This window comes from Panthera pardus, unplaced genomic scaffold (genome assembly GCF_024362965.1).
Source record: "Panthera pardus isolate Hobbes unplaced genomic scaffold, ASM2436296v1 HiC_scaffold_2, whole genome shotgun sequence".
Lineage (NCBI taxonomy): Eukaryota > Metazoa > Chordata > Mammalia > Carnivora > Felidae > Panthera > Panthera pardus.
In genome coordinates this window covers 58,388,890-58,414,075 of record NW_026526765.1, presented here as the reverse complement: position 1 = coordinate 58,414,075, position 25,186 = coordinate 58,388,890, and the positions used below count along the sequence as shown (strand labels likewise).

At 41.8% G+C, this 25,186-nt stretch overlaps 1 protein-coding gene and 1 long non-coding RNA gene across 20 annotated transcripts in view; one reads left to right on the top strand and one right to left on the bottom strand.

The window, feature by feature from the left end:
- LOC109267455 (uncharacterized) overlaps positions 1 to 12,065 on the top strand; it is a 56,266-nt gene extending 44,201 nt beyond the window's left edge. Inside the window, exons 3-5 of the long non-coding RNA XR_002080109.2 lie at positions 9,386 to 9,458; positions 10,439 to 10,542; positions 11,705 to 12,065. This is a non-coding gene — a long non-coding RNA (uncharacterized LOC109267455). The remainder of the gene's footprint in view (positions 1 to 9,385; positions 9,459 to 10,438; positions 10,543 to 11,704) is intronic.
- TENM2 (teneurin transmembrane protein 2) overlaps positions 1 to 25,186 on the bottom strand; it is a 1,291,038-nt gene that overhangs the window by 34,543 nt on the left and 1,231,309 nt on the right. For all 19 annotated transcript variants that reach the window (XM_053907069.1, XM_053907085.1, XM_053907075.1 and 16 more), the window contains 5 exons: positions 24,834 to 25,066; positions 23,447 to 23,601; positions 21,366 to 22,240; positions 14,752 to 14,927; positions 13,035 to 13,270 (listed from right to left, as the gene is read on the bottom strand). In XM_053907069.1, the coding sequence (XP_053763044.1) occupies positions 13,035 to 13,270; positions 14,752 to 14,927; positions 21,366 to 22,240; positions 23,447 to 23,601; positions 24,834 to 25,066 (1,675 nt within the window). The remainder of the gene's footprint in view (positions 1 to 13,034; positions 13,271 to 14,751; positions 14,928 to 21,365; positions 22,241 to 23,446; positions 23,602 to 24,833; positions 25,067 to 25,186) is intronic.

Sequence of the window (25,186 nt, the reverse complement as noted above, 5' to 3'; positions counted from 1 at the left end):
TTTTAATCTTTTTTTTTAATGTTTGTTTATTTTTGGGAGGGGGGGCAGAGAGAGAAGGAGACACAGAATCCGAAGCAGGCTCCAGGCTCTGAGCTGTCAGTACAGAGCCTGGTGTGGGGCTCGAACTCATGAAATGTGAGATCATGACTTGAGGCAAAGTTGGATGCTTAACGAACTAAGCCACCAAAGCACCCCAAATTTTGGTGTTTCATTTTCATTTCTTTCAAGAAACTTTCTATTTCTCTTTTGAATTCTTCTTTGATTCGTTGGTTGTTCAAAAGAGTGTTATTTAATTTCCATGTATTTGTGAATTTTCCAGTTTTCTTCCTATTACTGATTTCTGGTTTTATATTATTGTGGTTGGAGAAGATGCCCTCTATGATTTCAAACTTCTTGAATTTCCTAAGACCTGTTTTGTGGCCCTACATATGGTCTATCCCCCCAAAATGTTCCATGTGCACTTTAGAAGAATGTGTATTCAGCTGTTGTTGGATAGAAGATTCTGTATATGTCTGTTAGGTCCATTTCGTCTATAATGTTGCTCAGATCCGCTGTTTCCTTATTGCTTCTCTGTATGGATGATTATTGAAAGTGGGGTATTAAAGTCCCCAACTATTACTGTATTGCTGTTTATTTCTCCTTTTAGTTCTGTTAGTTTTTCTTTTATATATTTAGGTGCTCCACTGTTGGGTAAATAAATATTTACAACTGTTATATCTTCTTGATGGATTGACTACTTTATTACTATATAATGATCTACTTGGCATCTTTCTACTATTTTTAGTTTAAAGTCTATTTTGTCTGATAGAAGTGTAGGGATTCCTGCATTTTTGTTGTTGTTGTTGTTGTTGTTAATACATGTTTGAAATCTTTTTTTCATCTCTTCAGTCTCAATGTATATGTGTCTTTAAGCATAACATGAATCTCGTGTATACAGGATATTGCTGAATTTTGTTTTTAGCCATCCTGCCATTCTATGACTTTTCATTGTAGAATTTGATGTGTTTATGTTTAAAGTAATTATTGATGGGTAGGACTTGCCATTTAAAAAATTGTTTTCTAGTTGTTTTGTAGATCCGTTGTTATTTCTTATACTACTTTTTGGGGGAGTGCTTGTCTTTTGGTATAAGTATGCTTAGACTTCTTGAATATTTTCTTTTGTGTATTCACTATAGGTTTTTCTCTTATTACCCTGAGGGCTACATAAATTATCTTCAAATTATTATAATGTATTTTAAACTGCTATAAACTTAACTTTAATAGAATTCCTAAACTTTATACTTTTACTTCTCTTTCTTGTCACATTTCAGGTTATTTATGTTATAGTTTACATATTTTTTTATTATGTAACTAATAATAGATTACTGTAGTTAGGGGTTGTTTTAAAACATTTAAAAAATATTTATTTTTGGGGGGGAGGGGCAGAGAGAGAGAAAGGAGAGAGAGAATCCCAAGTAGACTCCTCACTCAGTGTGGAGCCAGATGCAAGGGTTGAGCTCACAAACCGTGAGATCATGACCTGAGCCGAAACTGAGAGTCAGACACATAACCAACTGAGCTACCCAGGTGTACCTTACTACATTTGTTTTATAACTTTTAAACTAGAGTTGTGAATTTGATGCCACCATTAACATATTACAGAATCTAACATTGACTACATATTTACAATTAAAAGGAGTTTTATGCTTTCTTATTTTTTAAACATTTACTTTTAAGTACTCTCTATACTTAATGTGGGGCTCCAAGATCAAGAGTTGTATGCTTCATGGACTGAGCCAGCCAGGCACCCCTCTTTTTTTTTTTTTTTAATATTAATTAGTATCCTTTTGTTTGCAATTAAAGAACTCTGTTTAGCATTTCTTGTAAGGCAGGTGTAGTGGTGATTAACTTCCTCAGCTTTTGTTTGTTTAGGAAAGTCTGTGTTCCCTTGAAAGTAATCTCTACACCCAATGTGGGGCTCAAACTCATGACCTCAAGATCAAGAGTTGCACATTCTACTGACTGAGCCAGCCAGGCACCCCATGTCTTTGACTTTTGACAATTTAATTATAATGTGTCTTGGTGTTGGCCTATTCAAAGTCAACTATTTGGGAGGTTTTGGGCCTCATGGATGTCCATTTCTTTCCCCAGGTTTGAGAAGTTTTCAGCCATTATTACTTCAAATATAGTTTCCCTTTCTCTTTGTCTTCTTCCTCTGGAATTCCCCTAATGCAGATATTGTTTCTTTTGAATATGTCTCATAAATTCTGTAGGCTTTCCCTACTCATTTTTATCCTTTTTTCTTTTTACTACTCTGGGTAATTTCAAATGTCCTATATTCCAGGTTATTGATTCTTCTGCATTATCAAGTCTGCCTTTGTAGCACTATACTGAACTCTTCACTCACTATATGTTTTCTATTTTTTTTAAGTTTATGTATTTTGAGAGAGACAGAGACAGCGTAAGTGGGGGAGGGGCAGAGAGATGGAGAGAGAGAGGAGACAGAATCCCAAGCAAGCTTTGTGCTGCCAGCACAAAGCCCAATGTGGAGCTTGAACCCACGAAACTGCAGGATCATGACCTGAGCTGAAACCAAGAGTCGGATGCTTAACTGACTGAGTCACCCAGGTGCCTAGATGTTTTCTGTTTCTTTGTTGAACTTATCTTGTTCATTAGTTTATTAGTTTCCTTTGGTGGTGTTATATTTACCTGATTTATTGTGATCCTTGATTCCTTGCATTTGTATCTGCACATTTGAGTAAGTGGTCTCGCCTTTAAGACTTCATAGATTTACTTTGGTAAAGACAGTTCTTCACTAGTTAGCCCAGTTTGGGTTTCTGGATATGTCTGATGGTAATGTCCTTGGGCAAGTGGGCCTTGCTTCAGGGTTAATTTCTGGGCAAGGCAACTACCTGAGCTTTGAAGTCAAGGGTGAGAACAAGTTTCAGTGGACTTCTGGCTTGGTTCCTTGTCCAGTTGAGGCTGTAGGATGGGCTCTGTGGTTTCCTGGTTCTCTGGACAGGCTTATTAGACTGTTGGGCCTGGGTACTGTATTTAATCAAAAAATGGGACTGTGAATTAGCTTCTCTGCCCTGGCAGGATAGCAGAATGGGATCTAGGTCCTTCATAGCTTATTATTTAGGAATCCAAATCAGGGAAGAGTTTGCACTGAATTCCCTGTCTACACAGAGTCACTCTTTTTGTTCTGCAGAAGAGGAAAGCCAGGGGCTCTGCATTCTTTCCAAGTACCACTGTAAGAAGGGCAATGCAGCTTCCTATGTGATATGGTTAGGTTCTGTGGTAGGGCAGTCTGAAGGCTGTATTCAGCAATAAGCAGGGCTATGAATTAGTTTCCTTGTCCAGGTGCAGCAGCATAACTAGTTCCAAAGCTTGTAAGACTCTTTGTGGTCTTGACTCAAGCCAACCCTTGCTCCAAGTTCCTTAGCTGAATAGGGCCACTGGCTTTGCTCTGTAGGCTATCAGCTTGTGTGCTTACCTCTCAGCTTGCTGAGAGGTATATAACCAGACTTCAGACATTGCCACCAGCCCCTCTGGACAGTCAGGATGGGAAATCACATTCAGCAGTGGGTGTGGTTATGATTTAGCTCCCTTGCCTGGGTAGAGTGAAAGGGCCCACTCCAAGAACCTCCAAAATTTTCTGAATAGGCTTTCTGGTTCAGTGGCTTCTGGTTTCTGGTTTCTAGTGGCCAGGAGCTATATTAAGCAGTGGGTGGGGCTGTGAACTAACTCCTCCTGTGAGGGCATACCCTCCTTGTCTGGTACTGGTTGTACTTTGGGGGTGATCAGCTCTGTCTGCCTTCCTCTTAGCTTTTCATTACTGGGCCATTCAGCTGCCAGGTGGTCTCACCAGCCCTCCCAGTCAGATGGGGCTGGGGTTATGGTTCAGCTCTCCTGCCTGGGGAGGGGCTCCAGGGCCAGTGAAACTCCTCATTTGAGGACCTACATCAGGCAGATTTGCACCCTGCTGAGTTCCATGTTAAGGTTGCACCAACAATTTGGTTCTGCAGATGAGCTGCTGGTTGGGAGTACTACTTGGGCTCTGTGGGTAAGAACTTGGTCTGCCAAGATTGGTGTGCTGGCTGTTGGCAAGGTTCTCCTTTTGTCTCTATCATAATCAGTTTCCTAGGGGTCAAGCCCTGCAGATTCTCCTGTAGTGCTTGTGGGGCAAGACTGGAGTAGGAGCTTTCACAAAGTAACCCACAGGCTGTGTGTGTGTGTGTGTGTGTGTGTGTGGCTAGATGTCCCATCTGGTTCCCTTTCACCCCTGGAGGACCTGAAGGCTCAAGGGAGACCACTCTACATGGTGCGGCACTGGCCTTGGGGAGGGACAATGTGGTCAATATGTAGCTGTTCCTCTTAGCCTTCTAATCCAATCCGTCTTGGTCTCTGTGGTTCAGGGGAGTACTTCAGCCTCACCCCCATGTTCTAGGATTGTGTCAGTGGTGTCCTGTCCATTAATAGTTGTTATTTAGTCTTGAGAGGGGGAGAGCGACTTACGTCATCATCTTGGTCATGTCACTCTGAGTTAGCTTTTGAAATGTGTAATTTCTATAAAAATGTGCAATCCTTCTAATAATTAAGTTTACTGGAAGCTGAGCCAAGGTGTTTAGGCCTGTTGAGTAATCAAGTATCTTTAATTACTAGGGTACCATTTGTGAAGAGGAGATGCCTCGGCTGTGGGGTGTGGGATGCGGGAGGGCTGGAAAGGCATGCTCAGTACTTCCTGGGCATCTGCCTCCAGTTTAGAGTGTGCAGGAACTTTAATGTAGCCACACTGTTCTTTTATTCTGAATTAAATTACCCATCTAACAATATTTAAATTAACCTTGAGGCTTCCTGGAGAACATAAAAGTTATTTTGAATTATTTTCACTGCCAGGATCAGCACAATTCCCTTCCCAGCCAGCTTGGTAGGTATTCAGTGACAGAGAAACCAATTTTTAAATTAATACAATTTTGTGTTTGTAAGGAAGCCATTATTTTTAATTATCGGGCATTTTCCTCAGCCTGGCTTCCCCAGTTAATAAAACTCAGCTATTTAGCATGGTTTTTATTTTTGCAGAGGGCGGACTTTGGGAAGTAGTTTCCCCTGTGGAATCTCCCCCCAGAATGTTTTGATCTCACCAAGTATACGCCTGTCACAAGGAGGCTCGTAAAAAACCCTGAGAAAAGGAAACGCTGTCGTCAAAATGGCCCTGCTGGGCCTATAACCAGTGACTCTAACTTAGCTCGAGGGGCAATGACAGGAGCTGGTGATTTGAGAAACATGAAGGAGGAAATTAACACTGGGCTGGATCCCCTCCAGGAAATGGCACTGTTGCTCGGCAGGAGAGGTTTCAGATAGACTTGCAGAGGAATACCTTGCCTGTCGTGTTTTGAGTGTGGGAAACCCCAAAAAGGTGAGGTGGGGGGAGAGCTTTCCCATGCCTGGAGGCATTTAAAAGCCAATTTCCTGCCTTGGAGAGTTTAGGTATTCATCTACCCAGAGGAAAAGTGAGGCCAGGATGACATCTTCATTTCCTATCTGGGTCAGTCCTCTGGGATTTATAAAGCAGCTCTCCCTAGTTGCCATACAAGACTCAATGCTACATTGGGATCAGTGCTTGTGCAGACAAAACAACTTGCTATAAATTTAATATTAGCTTAAATAATGCATAATTAGAGGGGTAAGCCTCTGCAAACACATTAAATAATGTATTCCCTAAGCAAACATTATTTTTGGATGGCTTGCTGTTTTGGATGATGGTGAGGTGGAAGGGTAGACCTGAATTTGAGCTTCAGTTTTAACTCTGCAGTTTTGACACTGATTGGCTTTGTCATTGCAAAGCAGTCTTTCACCTTGAATGCCTCAGTTTCCTTATCTGTAATGGCCTGTGAGCTGCTGGTGGGTAGGGACTTCCTTTTTCTTAGTGTCCATGTTATTTTTCAAAGTGCTTGGTACTCGGCAAACATTGGTGAATAAGAGGGTTGAATTAGACCCACCATAAGAACCATGGCAACTCTGACGATGTACTGTTCTAATATGGAAAACTGGGAAGAGAAAATGTGATCTCCAAATAACTGAAGGGTTTCATTCCAAAGAGCAATTAAAGTCATTCTGGGAAGGTCCCCAAATCTGGAATTAATAGAGGTTTCAGAGAGTGGATTTTCATGACGTTAACTTAAAATCCCATTTATCAATTCACTAAATATTTACTGAGCACCTACTATGTGCTTGTTACTTTGATCGGCACTTAGGATAGAGCAAGACAATTATGGCTCTTGCTCTCATGGAACTTACAGGTCAGAGGAGGGTAAAGACACATGAACCAACCATGAAAATATTAGTGCTGTAGGAGAGTAAACATTGGGAAGGAGGGAAGGATACTTAGAACTGGGCACACAAGGACCTTTTCTTACAGGAAGTGCTGCCTCAGTGGGGGCTTGAAGGAGGAGTAAGACTTTACAGGTGAGGGCAGGAAAAGAGTTGAAGAGAATAGTCCAGGTGGGGAGGTCAGCAAGTGAAAGCCTGAGTAAGAAGTGAAGGTCCCACACTGGTAGACAACTTAGTTTCAGGTGCTGTGGGAATATTCTAGTAGAGGTGGGCGGTCTGTTGGCATAGATGTGGCAGAAAAGAGAGGCATCTTTATGTAGACTCAGCCCAGGCAGCCTGAACAGACTTGTACCTGTCACCTTTCAACCTGAACTTTCCAGAATGCAAGTATGTTTTTTCCTCCTAGCCTCTAAGGAGGACAGTAGGTAGTCCAGTCTGCAGATGAATGCTCCTTTGCACTCACCAATGTGTCAATCTGGGGAGGACTTGTGTATTTCTAAGATCCTTACCACGGTCACTAAGGGCCTGTCCCTGTGACCTTGCCCCTACCTAGTTTGCTCCAGTCACGCTAGCTCTCTTGCTCAGGATATAAGCAACAGTTTCTTCTGCTTCAAGGCATTTGAACATGCTGATGCACTGGCATAGGTTTGCCTCCCATCCCATGCCTGGAAAATCCCTATTCTTCAGTTCTCAGCTCAAGTGTCATTTTCTTTCTTTTGAAAAATATATTTATTTATTTTGAGAGAGAGCATGAGTGGGGAGATGGGCAGAGAGAGAAGGAAGAGAGAGACTCCTAACCAGGCCCCACACTGTCAGCACAGAGCCTGACGTGGGGCTCTATTCCATGAACCGCAAGATCATAACCTGAGTGAAAATCGAGAATCGGACACTTAACCGACTGAGCCACCCAGGTGCCTCTCAAATGTAATTTTCTTAGTGTGGCCTAACCTAAATCAGATATTCCCTCTTATCTGCACCCTGTATTTTTCTTTATGGCACCCATCACAGTGTCTTTATATTATTTGTTCATTTATTCGATTATTAAATGTTTCCCTTTGCTAGGGCATGAGGGTCTTTTCACTCTTCCAGCACTCCATCCAAAAATAGGAAGTCACCCAAAAGTAATACTTGGTTGGGGAATACGTTGTTTAACGTGTTTGCAGAGGCTTGCCCTTCTAATTATATATTAAGTTGGTATTAAATTTATCACAAAGTCCTGTCTGCACAGGCATACTCACATTGAGTCTTGTCTCTTCGGTTCACCAATATACCCTGAGTGCCTAGTACAGTGCCAAAACTCAGATGTTTGGAATATAAAATATTGGTGCAGGATGAAAGCATTGTGGCAGGAAGGGGCTGGTAAAATTCAGGCTTTCAGGATAACTGTGAGTGTTAACAGAGCTGCTTGAGTGGGCTCCATGCAGAATTGAGTTCACAAGCATGTGTGTGCATGCACAGTTGCCTCCCATCTCAGTCCTATGTCACTGTCATTTGGCACAAAGGCAAAACTAACACAAGCCAATGTGTAATTACAATGTCATATTAATCACATGAAAACCAAAAACAAAATTACTAACTCCCACCTCTTCTTGGGAAGAACACTAATACCACTATCATGATGGAAGATGATCTTAGAAGTGATTTTTCTTTTGTTCTGCTACCTACTCATGTAGTTGTTTCTTGCTTCTACAGTCTCCCAGCAAATTGTAATCAGGAGGAAATATCCTAGAGGGTGGTTGAATGCTTCCTTTTCAGAGAGAATCATGCACTAAATCCATTTCAGGAAAAAGCTGAAGTTTTAATTCTCAGTAGAAGAGGAGGTTGGTTTCTGTTCTTCCAAAAAATCTAGAAAAAGACTTTCTGGTGGAGATGCATTAATAAACCCTCAGGGCCAGGAGTTTACCTTACAGATTAGGCTCTGGAGGGATGTAGAATATATTTGGTGTGTGTGTGTATGTGTGTGTGAGAGAGATATTTAACCTGCTATCTTCCTTATTTGGGTGTAGCACCCCATTTCTGTAAGGTTTCCTGTGTTTAGATGGTTTTACTGAGATGTCCATCACAAGATACATGTGTGACCCAATCCTGGCCAATCATAGATCTGCATCTGTACCAACTTAGACACCTGGGATTATTACCATTTTTTAAATATAAGTGCTGTGGGAGATCCTTTCCTCTGGGTTCAGTAAGCTAAGTTGATGTCAGCCTGAAGTCAATTTTGGCCAACTCTGCCTGAACCCTCAGTGTGGAGAGGTCATTGGTCTACCACGGGAGAAAATGAGGCCAACTGCCAAGAGAAATAATGCTGTTTGAAAGGGGACCATGAGAAAGAGAGAAAAAGAGATATCAGCCTGATGACATCATTTGGGCTTTTGGGGACCCATTACGCAAGACAATGAATGCCCCTTTTTTATTATGCTAATTTGAGTGTACTTCCTGTCTTTTGCAGTGGAAAGATTCCTGACAGATATAGGGCAAATGTGTTGGTGAACTCATGCCTGCTTTGGGTGAAAGGTGGGGGGAGGGAATTCACACACTTCTTCTAAGGAGGAGCCTTAAGGAGGCATGTTCTTACCTCTTCTTCATCTATTGTCTGAATGCCTACCACATGGCACTTGTCACCAGGGATACAGTGGTGAGATGGTTCCTGTGCTCATGGAGCTTATAGATGCCCTGATACAACAGTTTCATGTGCTTTTGCAAGGCTGGGGAGAACAGAGAAAGGAGTGTAGTGGAAAAGACTCTTTCAAATGAGATTACCTGAGACATCCTTAGGAGACATAATGAAAATTATTCTCACATTGAGTTTGGGCCAGGAAGAAGGGACTAGCACTCTAAATTTTGTTGAAGCATCATAAAGTTTTTGGTGGAAGGATGTGGTTCTTTGATGGTCTATATTTACCATCTTACATTAGACCAGCCTATATGGAAATGCTATTGACACATTACTCACCTAAGAGATGTTCCTGACTGGATTGCTTGGAGGAGGGCTACCTAGGTGGCTTAGAATTTCACTGGGCACTGGTCTATCATGGTAGCTTCACTGGAAATTTTGGTTTCTTCTGAATCCTAGGGAAGCTCAGAGCCTTGGGGCCTTGCATAATTCAACTGGCCAGACTTCCAGGAGCTTGATAGTCCCTGGAAAGGTAAGTCTGTTGTCTTCAATGCTTGATACCCTCAGTTGCTGCACCATAGGTTCTCTGCAAATTCCCTGCTTTCCATGAAGGAGCAACACTTTCTTCCCTATTCCAAGAGTCAGGGCTGAGGCTGCCAGAATGCCATATGTCTGTCATGGGTTTCAGTTCCTAGCTTTTCTCCTTCACAAAGCCTGGTAGGCCACCTCACAAAGTCTAGACAGCCACTCAGTTTCCCAGTCCATATGACTAGGGAGAGGAACCCTCAAAAGGAGAGCATGATACAGCAACCCTGCTACTTGTCAAATCCTGTTAATTATGTGTACTAAATCGCTCTCAGATCTTTCCTTCCCTCTTCTTTCTCTCTTTAGTGTTAGTGATTTAGTTCTTTGTTTGGATTACTGCAATTGCTTCTGTGCTGTCCCTGTCTTCCTATCTTGTCCCCTTCTGATCTATCATCCTCCACTTCTAAGGAAGCCCGAGAGGTCTTTCTAAGACTACATATCCCAACACATCACTCTGCTAATCAAACCCTGGAACAGCTCCCCATAGTCCTCTTGATAAATGTCAGCCTAGCAAAATATGCTTTTCCATGTGCTGCCTCTGGCCAAATCATTTTTTTTTTCCTGCACCACAATGTAACACATTCCCCTTCCCCATGGCCAAACTGAGTTAAGGTTTCCTGAAATGCTCTTCCCTTTTTGGACCTCTTTGTTGTCTCACAGGCAACACTGTTAGTCTCATCACTCCTTCCCTGTATCTTTGCCAGGCTAATTCCCACTGCTCTGCAGAACTGATTCCAACCTTTCTATAGGAGGTGGCAGAGAACCTGCTATGTGTTCAACTCTTTTGGTTTTTTTTCTTCTTAGGCACCCAGAAAGACAACATTTCCTAGGCTTCTGTGCAGTTCAGTGGAAACGTTCTCACTAGGGTGGGTGGAAGTGATGTACACCATGCCCATCTCTGCTCATTCAGCCCCTCGTTCCTTCCAGAGCAACCTGAGAGGTCATTTGCTTACTGTGGCGGGGTCACAAGACAGCAAATGCCGTGAATCATCACTAGGTCAAGCTGCCTACCTTATGTGGAAGGTGATGTGGTAAGCTCTTGAGATTTCAGGGCTTATTTATTATCTGGCCTCATCTCATCCCCTCCTGACACAACGAACTATCCAGTGTTCCTTGTGACACTGCCTTTGTTACAGCTTACACCACACTGTTTACATTGGCCTCTCTACTAGATTGCAAGCTCTTTACTGGTGAGGATTTAGTTTTCTCTCTCTCACCTCCATAGTGCTTGGCATATAGTTGGCACTTAGCCCACATCTTTTTAAAAGAATTTATAATATTGGTTTAATTTGCAGCCCAAATGCAGAGGAGACTTAAATCAAGGAGAAAATTAAAAAAAAATGTGTTAGTTATACACAGGAAAACAATTACAGCTATAAAATGTAATGTTCTCCTCTAAGAGTCCATTTGACGATGGAAGTCAAGACAGAGTGAAAAGAAATGTCAGGCCAGAGGAGAGAAGAAACTGCTTGCCTTGTGGGGGCCAACAGGTACCTGTGGTTCAGGGGCTGCAAACTTCCCTGCCCTGGGCTCATAAAGAATCTGACAAAAAGGACACTCCCCAGTTCTCTTGATCCACATCCTGCCTCACCTTCTTGCAATTGCTTTTCTCTCCTGCAATTTCTAGGAGTTGCTTTTATTTCATTCACTAAACAATTTATGAATTGAATTAAAATAAATGAGATGCAAATAAATTCCAGGCTTTCTCCCTCATTTTCAAATTACATTTTCAGTCCACTCAACCTGTTATAATCTCATAGTGATTTTCATTTAAGAGAGCTAAATGGATATGTGATTATTGTTACAGGAACTAACACCAGACAATTAAATGTTGAGGTGTTGATAGATAAAGCTGTGTTTTGATTTGCATAAACATGATGCCAGCAAATCTAAACCTGGCAGAAATTCAGTTATAAGATTTGCGTGCCTAACTTCTGCTAATTACCACAAGTACCATTATTAAGATTTTTAATATTCAGTGTTGGGATTATAGCCATTTTATTTTAGGGCCACATTTATCTTTATTTGGAAAACTTAGTCAAAAAGCATAACTGATTTATCAGAGAAAAGGCACGATTACTACTTATAATCAACTTCTACAGTACAGCATATCAAAAATCAATTACACAGGCCTGAAATCCAGTCATTAAGGATTTAGCTACTAATCTCATTTCATTTTTTGTCTTTGGGAAGATAGTGCCGTTTGCAACTTTGCAGATACCAGCATTGGAAGGAAAACATGGGAGACTGCTGATAACCTAATGTGAACAATGAAACTCCAGCTAGATGAAAGCAGAATCTTAATATGCAGTGGCCTGGCTCTGCAGGGAGGTAACCTGGGCCGGTGGATTTCAATCCAATAACAGGCAAAAGTTATACTGATGGTGACACTTCTACTCTTTTCCATTGTTTACTGTCTTCCTAGTGCTTATCTTAATCATAATTATTTTAGTTATTTATCACTGTATTCACTATCTGCCCTTCTTGTCCCTTTCCCCCATCCCTGACTGTAAGCTGCAGGAGGGTAGGCTTGGTGTGTCGTATAGATCTCCAGTGCCTGACCTGGGATCCCTGGCCCCCCAACCCACCCCACCATGGGGAAAGAGGTTAGCATGATGTTAAAAATCAGTCAGATGAGTGAGTAGGGCAGGACCCCGATTATCTGGATGACTATGAATTTAAACAGGAAGCTATGGGGCTTGGTGGTTAAGAATACTGGCTAGTGAGCCAGACACAAATATGGAACTGGGACTGAGTCCTGGCTTTGCCATTTTCTAGCCATGGTGCCTTTGGACGGGTTATGTAGCTCCCAGAGCCTGTGTTTCTTTATCTGAAAAACAGGGATAACTATCCCCATGCGGTTGTTGAAAATAAGTAAAGCACTTAACATACTGCTTGCCTCATGGAATCCTCAATGAGTATTGTGTCTTTGTTTTTAAAAGAAGTAACTTTGGGGTCAGTTGCCTAGTCTGGGGAAGCTATGGTTTGTTAAAACTTTCTGCTTGGTTAGCTTGTTATTTCCTCTTGGGAAGCCTCCCCTTATCACCTTAGGCTGGGCAATCTCTCCTGTTCTGCGATTCCATCAGGCCCTGGATGTTCCTCTCACTTATCCCATTGGATTATCCCGCATCTATATATGAGTGTAAAGAGTACATTATAAAATTTGTGTTCTTTCAGTATTCATCAAACTCCTCAGCACACAGTAGGCACTGGCACTCGGTGCTAAGTCGTTTGTCAAATTGGCCAAAGAGTGAAAGTTGAGGAAGAAGATGGCAAGTGTGACAAGAAGACTGAAGTTATTTCTAGCTAGAGCATAAGGTAAATCCCCACCTTGTTTTCTCCTAGGCAATGGAGAGGTTTTCCCAAAGGGACTGGGCTTCTATCTTCTGAGGGAAAGACTTTGTCTTTTCCAGGGAAGAAAGGAGTAATGGAGGCTTGGGACCTAGGAAATTTGCTCAGCTCCTGAGCAAAGGGTGTGTATCCCCTACCACTTTGTGGTGACAGATAGGGTGGAATCACTTACCCGGAGCTTCCTGCCAAAGATGGTGACTTTGCCTTTAATCTGTTCCTTTCTTAGGCGCCACTCAATGGAATTTAGGCCATTCTCCATGGGCAGGGAGATGTTGCAGCGCCCAATGGTGGGGGTGATGGTACCTGCTAGGACATGGGGCTCACTGTGGAAGCTGACACCCATTCCATTGGCATACATCACCCTCAGGGTACCGTTATTACAGAGCTGGTAGCTGTTCCGCACTTGATCTGGAGAAATGTAAGTGGGGGTGGGGATATGGAAAGAAATTATCCACTCTGTTAGTCATAAGAGAACAGAACCCCTATTTTTATAGGTTTCCATGGTACTTTGCAGCTGTCAGTCTAAGGCTGCCTTCAATTAGCACCCATACAATGTTAAGGTGAGTAGCAGAGATGCTACTGATCCATGGAAAGAAAAATATTATTAATATGTGGCACTCCAGAAATAATTATGCTGTGATATTTTTCTTTTACTCACTGAATACTATTAATAGTACCTTTAAAGATGTCTATTGCCTACACAATTTGTGTCAATCAAATCCCTAATCTATGTTTTAAATGGTAAAAAAAAAAAATGAATTTCCCCCCCCCCCCCTTTTGCCTACCATCTACCCTGAAGTTGATGGTCTAGCTACAGATCAGATCAGAAGAAAAAAAGCAACCTTCTTGCCCCTCATGCTTCTGCTGCTGACTCCACTATGATGCCACCTTTACTTAAGAGAACTCTGAGAGATTCAAACAGCTTAAGGTAGACTGAGCTAGGGGGTGCTGATAACACGCGTTTATCTCCCCAAAGAGAATCTACACTAGTCAATCAGACTTCTGACCTTTTCCTTATCAAAAAGTTCCAGGAAGGAAATGTGAGTCCAAAACTCCTTTTACAGATACGTTTCTTCCTGATTATTTGGGCAAAGGAGTCCAGCTGGGCTGGCCTCTGAGATGCTGACTTTTGGGATTGTGAGCAAATGTGTATCTGTCACCCCTGCAACTGCAGCCATCATGCAGAAAGACAGAATCTACATCATTAATCATCTGGCAGAGCAGAAATAGAGTCATTGAAACAGGCTCTGTCGTGGGATAATAGTGCAGAAATGTCACCATTTATCTACTGAGAGGACACTTTTATCCTCTGACAACGGGCTAGCCCACTGACATTATATCTTAATTAAAAGAAAAATTAATCTGCACAATTCCTTTTCTTGCCAGCTCTTGTGCTTGTCCTGGAATTTGTGTCATGTCAAACAGCAATAGTAACTATGGGGTGGTCAGAAACCTTTGTGATCCCAGTCTTGGTAAGAGATTGCCAAAGGCTTTGGTTCCAGGACAATCAACTCAACAAACAAGTGGCACCAGAATGGAGCCAAAAAAGGAAGAGGTGAATCCAAGAGGATAAATAGCCTTTGAGAAGCTAACTCTGTGTGTTGGATTAGTGGGGAGTGCTGATGATGGAGAGGTAAGAGCAAGTGGGTATGACAACTGACATTTTCAGATAAGTATGTAGACATTCCTAAATTCCTGGACATTTCGTTTAGTATAGATGACATTCTTCTGAATCTGATTAAGTCATTTTCTACAAGACTGACCTCTTGTAGAATTTGTTTTCTGTGGACACTTGAGTAAAATAGCAAGGTAATAGGTGTTCCACGGTTCTGGAGGTCCTCCCAGGCTTGCCTGGGGTCTGTGGGTGAGTTTAGTGGGCAGGGGCTTACCTTGTACCACCGTGTAGGAGGCCTCCACTGAAGACAGATTGGTAATGACAGTGACATCATCATCACGGTTGGAGTTCTCAATGTCAATGGTGATGGATTTCTCCATTTCCCGGTGCAGACTGGTCACCACCCCCGTGGGGCGTGTCACATTGGTCAGGCGGCCTTCGTGGTCATAGCTGGAATGGACACAGTGCACAGACACACTGGTTGGAAGCACAGTTACTCGAGCTGAAGGCTTTCCCACTACTCAGAACTTCACAAGGCCAGAGAGAGAGGTTGGAAGGTAGAATGGCTGGGTAGTGTATCACACAGAGGCTCCTTGTCACAATCAGCAAGACCTGGCATTGGAGACCATCTATGCTCATACAATTTCATCTCACTTGCCACCTCAAAGTCCTCTGGACAGTCAACCTAGGCCAAATATCACCTCCAGGACTTGGCTCAAGCACAGCAGTCTGGCTGCCTATAACCCTTTCTCTGGTTTTATAGTCCCAAACTAACCACAGCTCCCCAAGCAGCCTTCTTAGACAGTTTTCCCAATGAATTACTTGACTTCACCCAAGTCTACGTATACCAGTGATCAAGTTCTGCTGCTAGAAAGTTGCCTGAAATTGGGCCCTTCTCCTTTATCTGTATGTCATCTTTACTTTTTTCTTGAACTGTGGAATTGTTTTTTCTGCCTCCTTTAGCAAAAAGCCTTGCTATTCCACTTGGTGGAACATTTTCCCACTCTGAAAGTTTCATTGTAATCAGAAAGCTGGACCTTCCATATGCCCAAGTAAGAGACTCTTTTTAAGGTCTGAGCATAGAGGCCTTTGAGCTTTCCCAGATGATATCTGTTACCAGAGAGGGGAGGAAGGTAGAGGAAATAAGGTAGTTTGCTTAACCTTTAGGTGTGACTCCCTCTGGACTGGGGACAAAGGTGGTAAGTTCTCAGTGATGGAGACTGAAGCTTGTACAGCATATGAACAGAACCATTATGGCCTATCTGGCTTTGTTGCTTAGAACTATGGAAGCAAATATGGATGGAAAATGGCTTCAGAAAGACAGTAAGTGATTTGAGAAAACACGATAAGAAATTTTTGCTTCCCGGGATGTTTGAAGGCAGAGAACAGAACCACATTAAGCTGGGTGGCCAGTTGGACAAAGGGAGGGAAGAGCTTTGAATGAAGGGCCCAGCGTTTGGCTCTACCCTCATCACTTGCCCAGGGCAGTAGGCAATAGGTGGTACAGATATTAAACTAACTGGACCACTATAGACACAGATGGGAGTTAGGCCCTCCAGGTCAAAGGGACTCCCTTTTGTCTTCTTATCTATTAAAGAAACTGCCTCCCAAAGATGTTATTTACTAATAGTGACAAATTTGTTAAATGATTAGGTAGATAGCTACCTATAAAGCCACAAAAATTGATGACAGTGATTTCTATCTATTGGAATGAAAAAAAATGTATATTGAGTGGAGTATAAAAATATATTCCACTGATAGTATAATGAGTATATATAGAAGAAATTGTCTTAAAATATAGACATCACAACATTAAGGGTGGTTTTTCTACCTGTGTTTGTATGTTCCCCTATTTTAGGAATTATTTCTAACCAATATGCCTGACTGTTAGGTTTTCTGATTAGAAACAAAAGGTATTTAAATGAAATAGTAAATGCCTAAGAGTTGGTTTTTTTAAAAGATAAAATTGACCAACCTTAAAAGACAAGAGTTCTCAAAAATCAGAGGTGTTACAACTGATATGACAGAAATACAAAAGATCGTAACAGATTACTACCAAGGAGTTTCAATCAGTAATCAAAAGCGTTCCAACAAACAAAACTACAGGGCCAGATGGCTTCACTGGTGAATGCTACCAAACATTGAAAAACTTATTGATAGAAATCCTTCTCAAACTCTTGAAGGAACTATTCCAAACTCATTTTATGAGGCCAGCATTACCCTGCTACCAAGATAGGGGCACCACACAAAAAGAAAATGAATATCTCAGATGAATATAGATACTCCAACATATTCATATTTAAATACAGAAAATCATATTCAATAGTACATTGATAGATGTATTCCAGGGATGCAAGGATGGCTCAACAGATGCATAAAAAGCATCTGACAAAATCCAACACCCATTAATGACAAAAACTCTCAACAAAGTGGGTATAGAGGGAATGTACCTCAAAGGTCATATATGACGGCTCCACATACAACATCATACCCACTGGTGGGAAACTGAAATCTTTCCCTCTAAGATCAGGAACACAACAGGACAACTAAGAAAATGAAATGCATCCAAATAAGAAGTAAAACTGTCATTATTTGCAGATGATGACTTAACCTAAAAACTTAGAACCAATAAATTCAGTAAAGTTGAAGAATACCATTGTGTTTCTATACACTAAGAACGAACTAGCAGAAAGTCAATCCCATTTACAATTGGATCAAAAAGAATAAAAAAGCTAGGAAAAAAATTAACAAAGGGCATAAAAGACCTCTTATACTAAAAGCTATAAGACATTGATGAAAGATAGTCCATTGTTCATGGACTGGAATAATCAATGCAATCCCTAACAAAATTCCAATGGAATTATTCAGAGAAATAGAACAGATAGTCCTAAAGTTTGTATGGAACCACAAAAGCAATGTTGAGAGAAAGAAACAAAGCTGGAAGCATCATGCTCCTTGATTTCAAACTAAATTACAGAGCTATCGTAATCAAAACAGTAATCAGTTTTTATGAGCATAAAAACAGATACACAGATCAATAGAGCAAAATAGAGAGTCCAGAAATAAACACACACTATATGCTCAATTAGTTTACCATAAAGGAGCTAAGAATATACAATGGGGAAAGGACCGTTTCTTTAATAAATGGTGTTGGGGAAACTGGACAGCCACATGCAAAATAATGAAAATGGGCCATTATCTTACTCCATACACAGAAATTAACTCAAAAGGATAAAAACCATTAAACTAGAAGAAAACAGGTGGTAAGCTCCTTGATATCAGTCTTGGCAATTTTTTGATTTGACACCCAAAGCAAAGGAAACAAAAGCAAAAAAGATGTGGGACTGCATCAAATTAAAAAGCTGCATAGTAAAGGAAACCAACAAAATGAAAAGGCAACCTACAGAATGGGAGAAAATATTTGCAGATCATATAAAGTTTTAATATCCAAAAAATATAAAAAACTCATACAATTCAAGAGCAAACAACCTGATTAAAAAGTATACAGAGGATCTGAATGGACATTTTCCCAAAGATAACACATGGATGGCCAACAGGTACATGAAAAGGTGCTCAACACCACTAAGCAATGGGAAATGCAAATCAAAACCATAATAAGATATTACCTCACACCTATTAGAATGTCTTTTATCAAAAAGAAGTAAGTGTTGGCGAGGATATGGAGAAAAGGGAACCCTTGTGCCTTGGTGGTAGGAATGTAAATTGGTGCAGCCAGTATAGAAAACAATATGGTGGTTCCTCAAAAAAAAAAAAATTACCATATAATCCAGCAATTCCACTTTAGGTATCTATCCAAACTCAAAAAGATATATGCAGCCCATGTTCATTGCAGCATTATTTACAATAGTCTAGATATGGAAACAACCTAAGTGTTCATCAGTGGATGAATGGATAAAGAAGATGTGGTATATATATACACTCAGCCATAAAAAGAATGAAATCTTGCAATTTATGACAACATGGATGGACCTTGAGGGCATTATGCTAAGTGAACTAAGTTAGAGACAAATACCACATGATCTTATATGTGGAATCTTTAAAAAACCCTGAACTCATAGACACAGAGAACATGGTGGTGGTTACCAGAAATGGGGGATGAGTGAAAGGGGTCAAAAGGTATAAATTTCTAGATATAAAATAAATATGAGGATGTAGGGGCACTTGGGTGACTCAGTGAAGTGTCTGACTTCAGCTCAGGTCATGATCTCACGGTTCATGAGTTCGACCCCTGCATTGGGCTCTCTGCTGTCAGCACAGAGCCTGCTTTGGATCCTCTCTCTCTCCCTTTCCCCTGCTCATGCTCTTTCTCAAAAATAAACAAACATTAAAAAAAATATGAGGATATAATGTATGGTATGGTGATAGGTAATAGCACTGTACTGCATATTTGAAAATTGCTAAGAGAATAAATCTTAGAAGTTCTCATCACAAGAAAAGTTTTCATAACTCTATAGTGATAGATGTTAATTAGACTTACTGTGGTGATTATTTCATAATATATACAAACATCAAATCATGTTGTACACTTGGAACTAATATATATCAATTTTACCTCAATAAGAAAATAAAACACTTCTAAGGGTTTGCATATGGGGTGCCTAATGGAGTTCTCGACAACAGACAATATCTTCAAGTCCCACAGTCAAGCAGGGACTGTATGAAGAGTTCGTGGTCTGGGATCCAGGCAAAGATCGAATTCCAATGTACCTGGACACATACAATGGTGCTTATGAGAGAAGTGGTAGAAACTGGAGATTCTACACAGAGGAACAGAGGTTTGGGGCTGAGGCCAGGATCTCAGGGGTCACAGGAAGAAAAACATGTTCTAATTTTCAAAGAAGAGTAAGTTTCCTACAACCATGCTTACTTGCCCAGGGAGTATCTTCAGATTTAGGTCTTTTTTCAAATAAGTCTACACATAGTTTCAAGGTGCTATGAATTCCTGTAATGGGATCTCAAGGCCATTCAAGGGAACTACTACAGCCTTGGCCTGTGTGGGGCTGAAGGTTGCTTTTGACTCATTTATTCAAGTATTTACTGAGTGCCTACTATATGCCAGGCATTATACATGGCACTGGGGGCATGACTAGAAACAAAATAGATGAGAATCCCTGTCTCCATGATGTGTACATGATGGACAGAGTATGTCAGATGGTAACAAGTGGTAAGGATTAAAATAAGGGAGAGTGTGTGTATGTGTGTAAGAGTGGTTATAATTTTAAGTATGGTCCTGTGCCTTTCAGGGATACAGGCTACTCTTCTCCAGATGACCATATGTAAAAGTACCATGAAACAAAAAAAGTTCACCATCATTTTAGGAGGAACAGGAAAACCTCATGCATTTGAACCCCTATAATGGACAATTTGATTATAGGATTTACCTACACTATGAAAAAGCAGCTCTCCAAAAGAGAAAAAATCATGCAGTTTCCATGTAACTTGTGAACACTTTTAAAAAGCGTACTGCCCATATTTTTATTAAACTAGGGACCCTTCCTGGAAAATACTGTCCCAGTTAGAGCTAACGTCTAAAGATGTACCTGAGGCTGAACTTCTTTATTATAGTCTCTAAGTCAGGCCTAATTCAGACTGGCCTTCTGAGCGTGACATTGGTTTGTCCTCAATCAGGTCAGACAACATATTGTCTCTGAAAAGCATTGGTCTTTAGGTAGAACTGCTAGAAAGGAAGGTGAAAATCTATGAGGTGTTTGGGTTACAGTATAGCTTTAACCTAACTTGGTGTGAGAGTTACAGATGGCACTAAGATGGTGCCTTAGGGACAGTGTCACTGGCTGGTAAAGTTTGATCAAGTCCCAGTGCCCTGGAGGATGCTAGGATGCTTCAGAAATCTGAGAAAGACAGCTTTGCCCAAAGAAAAAAAGAGAGCAAGGAAAAGCAATTCTACAACGCAGTAAATTTCCAGCAGGTGGCAACAGCTTCCTTTGCATGCTCCCAAACCCATTTGAGTACCAACTGGAAGTGAACATTCCTGAATCTAGAAGTGGATCAACAATAGGGTCTTCTGTTCTCTCTCTTGTACCCCATTCCCTCTGCCGACAACCCCTACCCAACTTACTAAGTTCTCGGCCAGCAGCAACACCTAGACAGAAAGCAAACAAGGACTCCAAATACAAGTAAGCTTCACTATCAAGGAGAGCCAGATACTTATAAATTCCATACCAGTCTTAGTGGTGACTGGGGGAATCACGCCTTAGAAATTTTCCCCAACCAGCATCCCACTGGTTAATACCTGCAGCAGCAGGCAGTATGACCAAGCGCTGCCTGCAGGAGTGATGGAAAACAGCTTTTTGGCAAAACAAACAGTGCGACTATTAAGTATGAGATAATTGTTAGGGGAAATATGACCAGCTCTCACATCTTTTAATATACCTAGCACTTTATCTGTATTGATCTGCTTCTGCTAAAGAGGAAATTCAGAGTTTATCTACCTGTCTGTGCAATCAAGTGTGTTGCTGGACCTACTGGCAAATTACAGGAGTCCCACCAGGATCTTGCCTTTTAGATTCTAATTTCCGCACCCATGGCAAACATGAATAATCAGCAAAGTTAATGAACACTTGCTCTCCCAGGTGCTGTGCATGTCCAATATCCTGAAATTGGAGGGGCAAGCAGGCAATAGGAATTGGAGCTCTTGTTAGGATGTTCTCTGATGTTCAATATCAGAGACCGAACAGTGCAAATCACTTAGAAGTCAGGGAGAGGGGACATGAATATCTTGAGGAGACAAGTTGACATTAAAGTTAGGGAGACAATGTGACTAAACAATTCTAAAATCTACATGGACAATCAATCCTGCTGCAAGCTAGGGTAGGGTAATTTTAAGAAATGCTTTACGAATGTACTTACTCATAGAAAGTTGTCCATCCTGTTTCATCACTCTTGGTGGCTAGGAGGCCAGTGTTCCCATCGTAGGTCATGAGGCCAAGCTCCAGATTCTGTGTGGACACGACTTTGAGACCTCCATTGGTGCCCACGGTGAGGGTGATGATCTGGTTGTCAGGCATGAGCAGGTGGCGGGGCATGCCACTACTGTCCCGACGGATCTTTAGGGAATTCCCATTATTGTCAATCAATTCGGTGACATCATTGTCAGCACTATATGTGAAATTGTACAAGTACTCCCCTGTCACCAGGCTCACGGTGTACTGGTGGATGCCATCAGCGTTGAAAACATACAACTCCTGTTCTCCGGGGGATGCAGCCTCATACTGGTTGAAAGCATTAAGAACAGGCTTGTTTTTGCTGACCGCCCTAATCCGAATATTTCCAAGATCTGCGATGTAGATGGTACCATCTGGAGCTACAGCTAAGGATGATGGGGAATTCAAGATGGCATCAGTCGCATAGGCATCGTCTCCTGAGTAGCAGTTGCAATTGACATCATTTTTGCAGTCACAGTCTGAGGCTGCCCCAGCTAAGAGGCAGATCTCCCCATTTGTTGTTACCTGGCGTAGACGATTAATCTTCTTCTCATCTGTCTCAGTGATATAGAGGACCCCAGTGTGAGAAATAGCAATGGCACTGGCTGATTCCAGAGCGGAGTGAATGGCTAGTTTGCTGAGTGAGTAGTCAATTCCAGGAACCTGGCAATGCATGGGGCGTCCTGCAATGATGCTGACTTGGTGATTCTCAGTGATTCGAAGGATGACGTTGTTCTCAAGAACATACAAGGAGTTGTCCATGGGGTTGACAGCAAGGTCTGTTGGCCACTCCAGGCGAACCTGTGGATGACACGGCATTAAAGAGCAGCCTCTAACATGCCCAACATTGAACTGTAGGGCACTTATACTGGTTTTATGCAACTGGTGAAAAAAACTTTTTTAACCACACTGTATAAGAAGTACCCATCATCAAACCACTTGCCCATTGCCAATGTCGAGTGTACACAATGAAAAAGAGGCCAAGTAACAAACATCTATTATATCATCTGCTATAGCTAGAGGAGGTCACCAGCTCTACTCTTGATGTTCTTCTCAGCCCCAGATGATTGGACCAGGGTCAGAGTCATATATAGTTGGACAAATAATTCACTGCACAAGGGGCTAAAGTAATTCCTTCTATCCTCTGCTCATCCAGCCATAGGCTTAAGGAGGCTATGTTCATATAGAGGTGGAACTTTTATCTCATACACAAAAGAAGCCATGCTGTTTGGAAGATGGCCCTGACCCAAGGGCAGCCAATGCACAGGCTGGCTAGTGAACTACAACTTGGGCATTCACTTGAAGAAATGAACTGGACCTTCTCTGCAAAACTGAAATGAAAGTCTCTGTGGCAAGTTTTCAGTTTGTTGTGGAATTTGAGCTGAAATTAATGAGGTTGATTGAAGGTTGAAAAGGCCCTCATAGGAAGGGCAAGCATATATTCCAGGTTGTTTGAGGATCCATGTAATAAACATCATTTTCTCCTGCTGTCCATTTAAGTGAGCCGCTGTTCTCTGCCCCCATAAGAACTCATACTAAAGGAATATCACTTGGAAGAATATTGTAGAGGGCTCTGCTCTAGTTACTACTTCACAAAGTAAAGGTTTATATAGTGAGGATGCAATCATTTTAGATTAACAGTGAAGTTCTGATTGACATATAACACTGTATAGTACATTCTCAAACCTGCAATAATGATGGAGAAGAGAGGTAATTACACAGTAACTCCTACCCTGTAATCTGCCACGGCTGGAGTGTGTCACTAGCTCCACTTTTTGAGCTGAATCCCACCCTCCCCCTTTCCTTTCTCTCTTGCTCTCTCTCTCATTCTTGTCTAACATTTCTCATTCCATTTTGCTGCCTAGTTCATCTCAAGCCTTCTACAAACCACCCTGTAATCTGTATCTATAGCTCTTCCTCCCATTCCACTTTCAACCCAAACAGGCTGCAGGTGAGAACTTCAGGCCATGAACCAGGTGTGGCACAGTGATGAGCAGTAAATCCCACCTGGGCCACATCCATGCTGGAGTCACAGCTCAGTGGCCGGACAGCAGTGAGGTCATTGGAGCCCAGCAAAGTGGAGATGATTCCATTCTGGTCAACCTTCCGGATCATGGTGGCATCAACAAAGTACATGAGTCCGTTCTTGTCCACTGCAATACCTGATCAAGACAAACAGTGAACGTGTGTCTCTTGACAAGGAGTAGGGCTTGTGGGGGTGGAGGTGGGGATGCCCTATTGGGCATTAGCTTCTTGATCTTCTTGAACTCGGGAGCATACTGGATGGATTAGCAGACCCAGAGCAGTGGCTCTCAGCTTTTTAAGGTAAAACCCTTTCTCATAGGCACTCTGTTGAGATCTGCATAATTACTAGGGTGCTAGCTAGCTACATTACCACCCAATTGAAGAATGAACTTTGGGCTGCAAATGAACCAAGACTGCAAATGAATGAATGGGGAAATAACTTGGCATCTGCTCTCTTTAGAAAAGAAGTTATTTCCCAAGTTCATTGCTTGAAAAATTATTGGTAGTAAATTACTTGAATAACCTTCACAACTAATTACAACAATGAGGTTCAGAAACAATGATTCCTGTAGTCACAAACTTCCAATTCAAAATATATCCTCCAGGAAACATTCTCAATTAAGCCTTGACTCTACTCGGTACGCCCTGGGGGAACACCTGTTCTAGCACTCTCCTGGTAAGATGCAGACAGTGGTTTCTATTTCTTTGGCACCTTCACCCTAGTGCCCATGCCCAAGGCCATTCATCCTTAATCCATATTGCTAGATGCTTTAGTGATAGCTAAAAATATTAATAAGAATTGGGGCTTCAAAGGATCAATAGGTCTTTATCCCTAAGTATCTTTGGTCCTTTTCCAACAGAGATCCATTGGTTCTAAGAACACCTCCCCCCTAATCCCAGACTCTTGGAAATTATACCCATTCTTAATTGCTACCATTTATTGGGCATTTACAAAATGTCAGGCTCTGTGCTTATGAATATGTACACTATTGTCTAACATAAACATCTGGGAGTGGTTGGAGGCCCCCCCCCACTGGGCTCTGTTCTGTCTCCAGCCCACACAGCTGTCACTCTGGCTCATGGAGCTAATATTTCCCTCTGACTCTGTGACTGGCAGCATTCAGAAGTCTCCAGGAGCAATCCAACCCACTTTCTGTTTGTAGCATATGTGGGTGATGAAGTTTACTTCAAATAAACAATTTTTTTTAAATACTCACCCACACACCAAAGCAATCTATCAGAGTTAAATTATTGTAGAGAAAGCTGTATTTGTGACTGCCTGGACTTAGTTCAGTTCCAGTTAAGAAGAAAGACAACCTTGTGGCAAGGTCATTCTGGAGGAGGGGTTTTCTTCTTTTGTAACCTTTACCTCGAGGGCTCATCAGGGTTGCATCCACAGCCTTCCCCCCATCTCCACAGCGGGCTTCATCAAAGGGCAAGCACTGCTCTCCAGTCCCTGCCACCACTTCTGAATTCCCAGCCAGGTCTTTAGCTCCACTCAGAGACTTGACTCGGTAGATTCGCCGACTGTTGGTGTCAGACACGTAGAGAGAGCCGGACACAGGGTCTACTGCCAAATAGTACTTGTGTGCTGGGTTGTTGCTTTAGAAGAAGCAGAAAGAGAAATGAGAAGGGGGCTATGCAGCTGGTCTACTGGATCAAAGAGATGACAAAAATCCTGGTAAGACTCTGTTTCTAGTGTCTTTCCACTTTATTGAACTG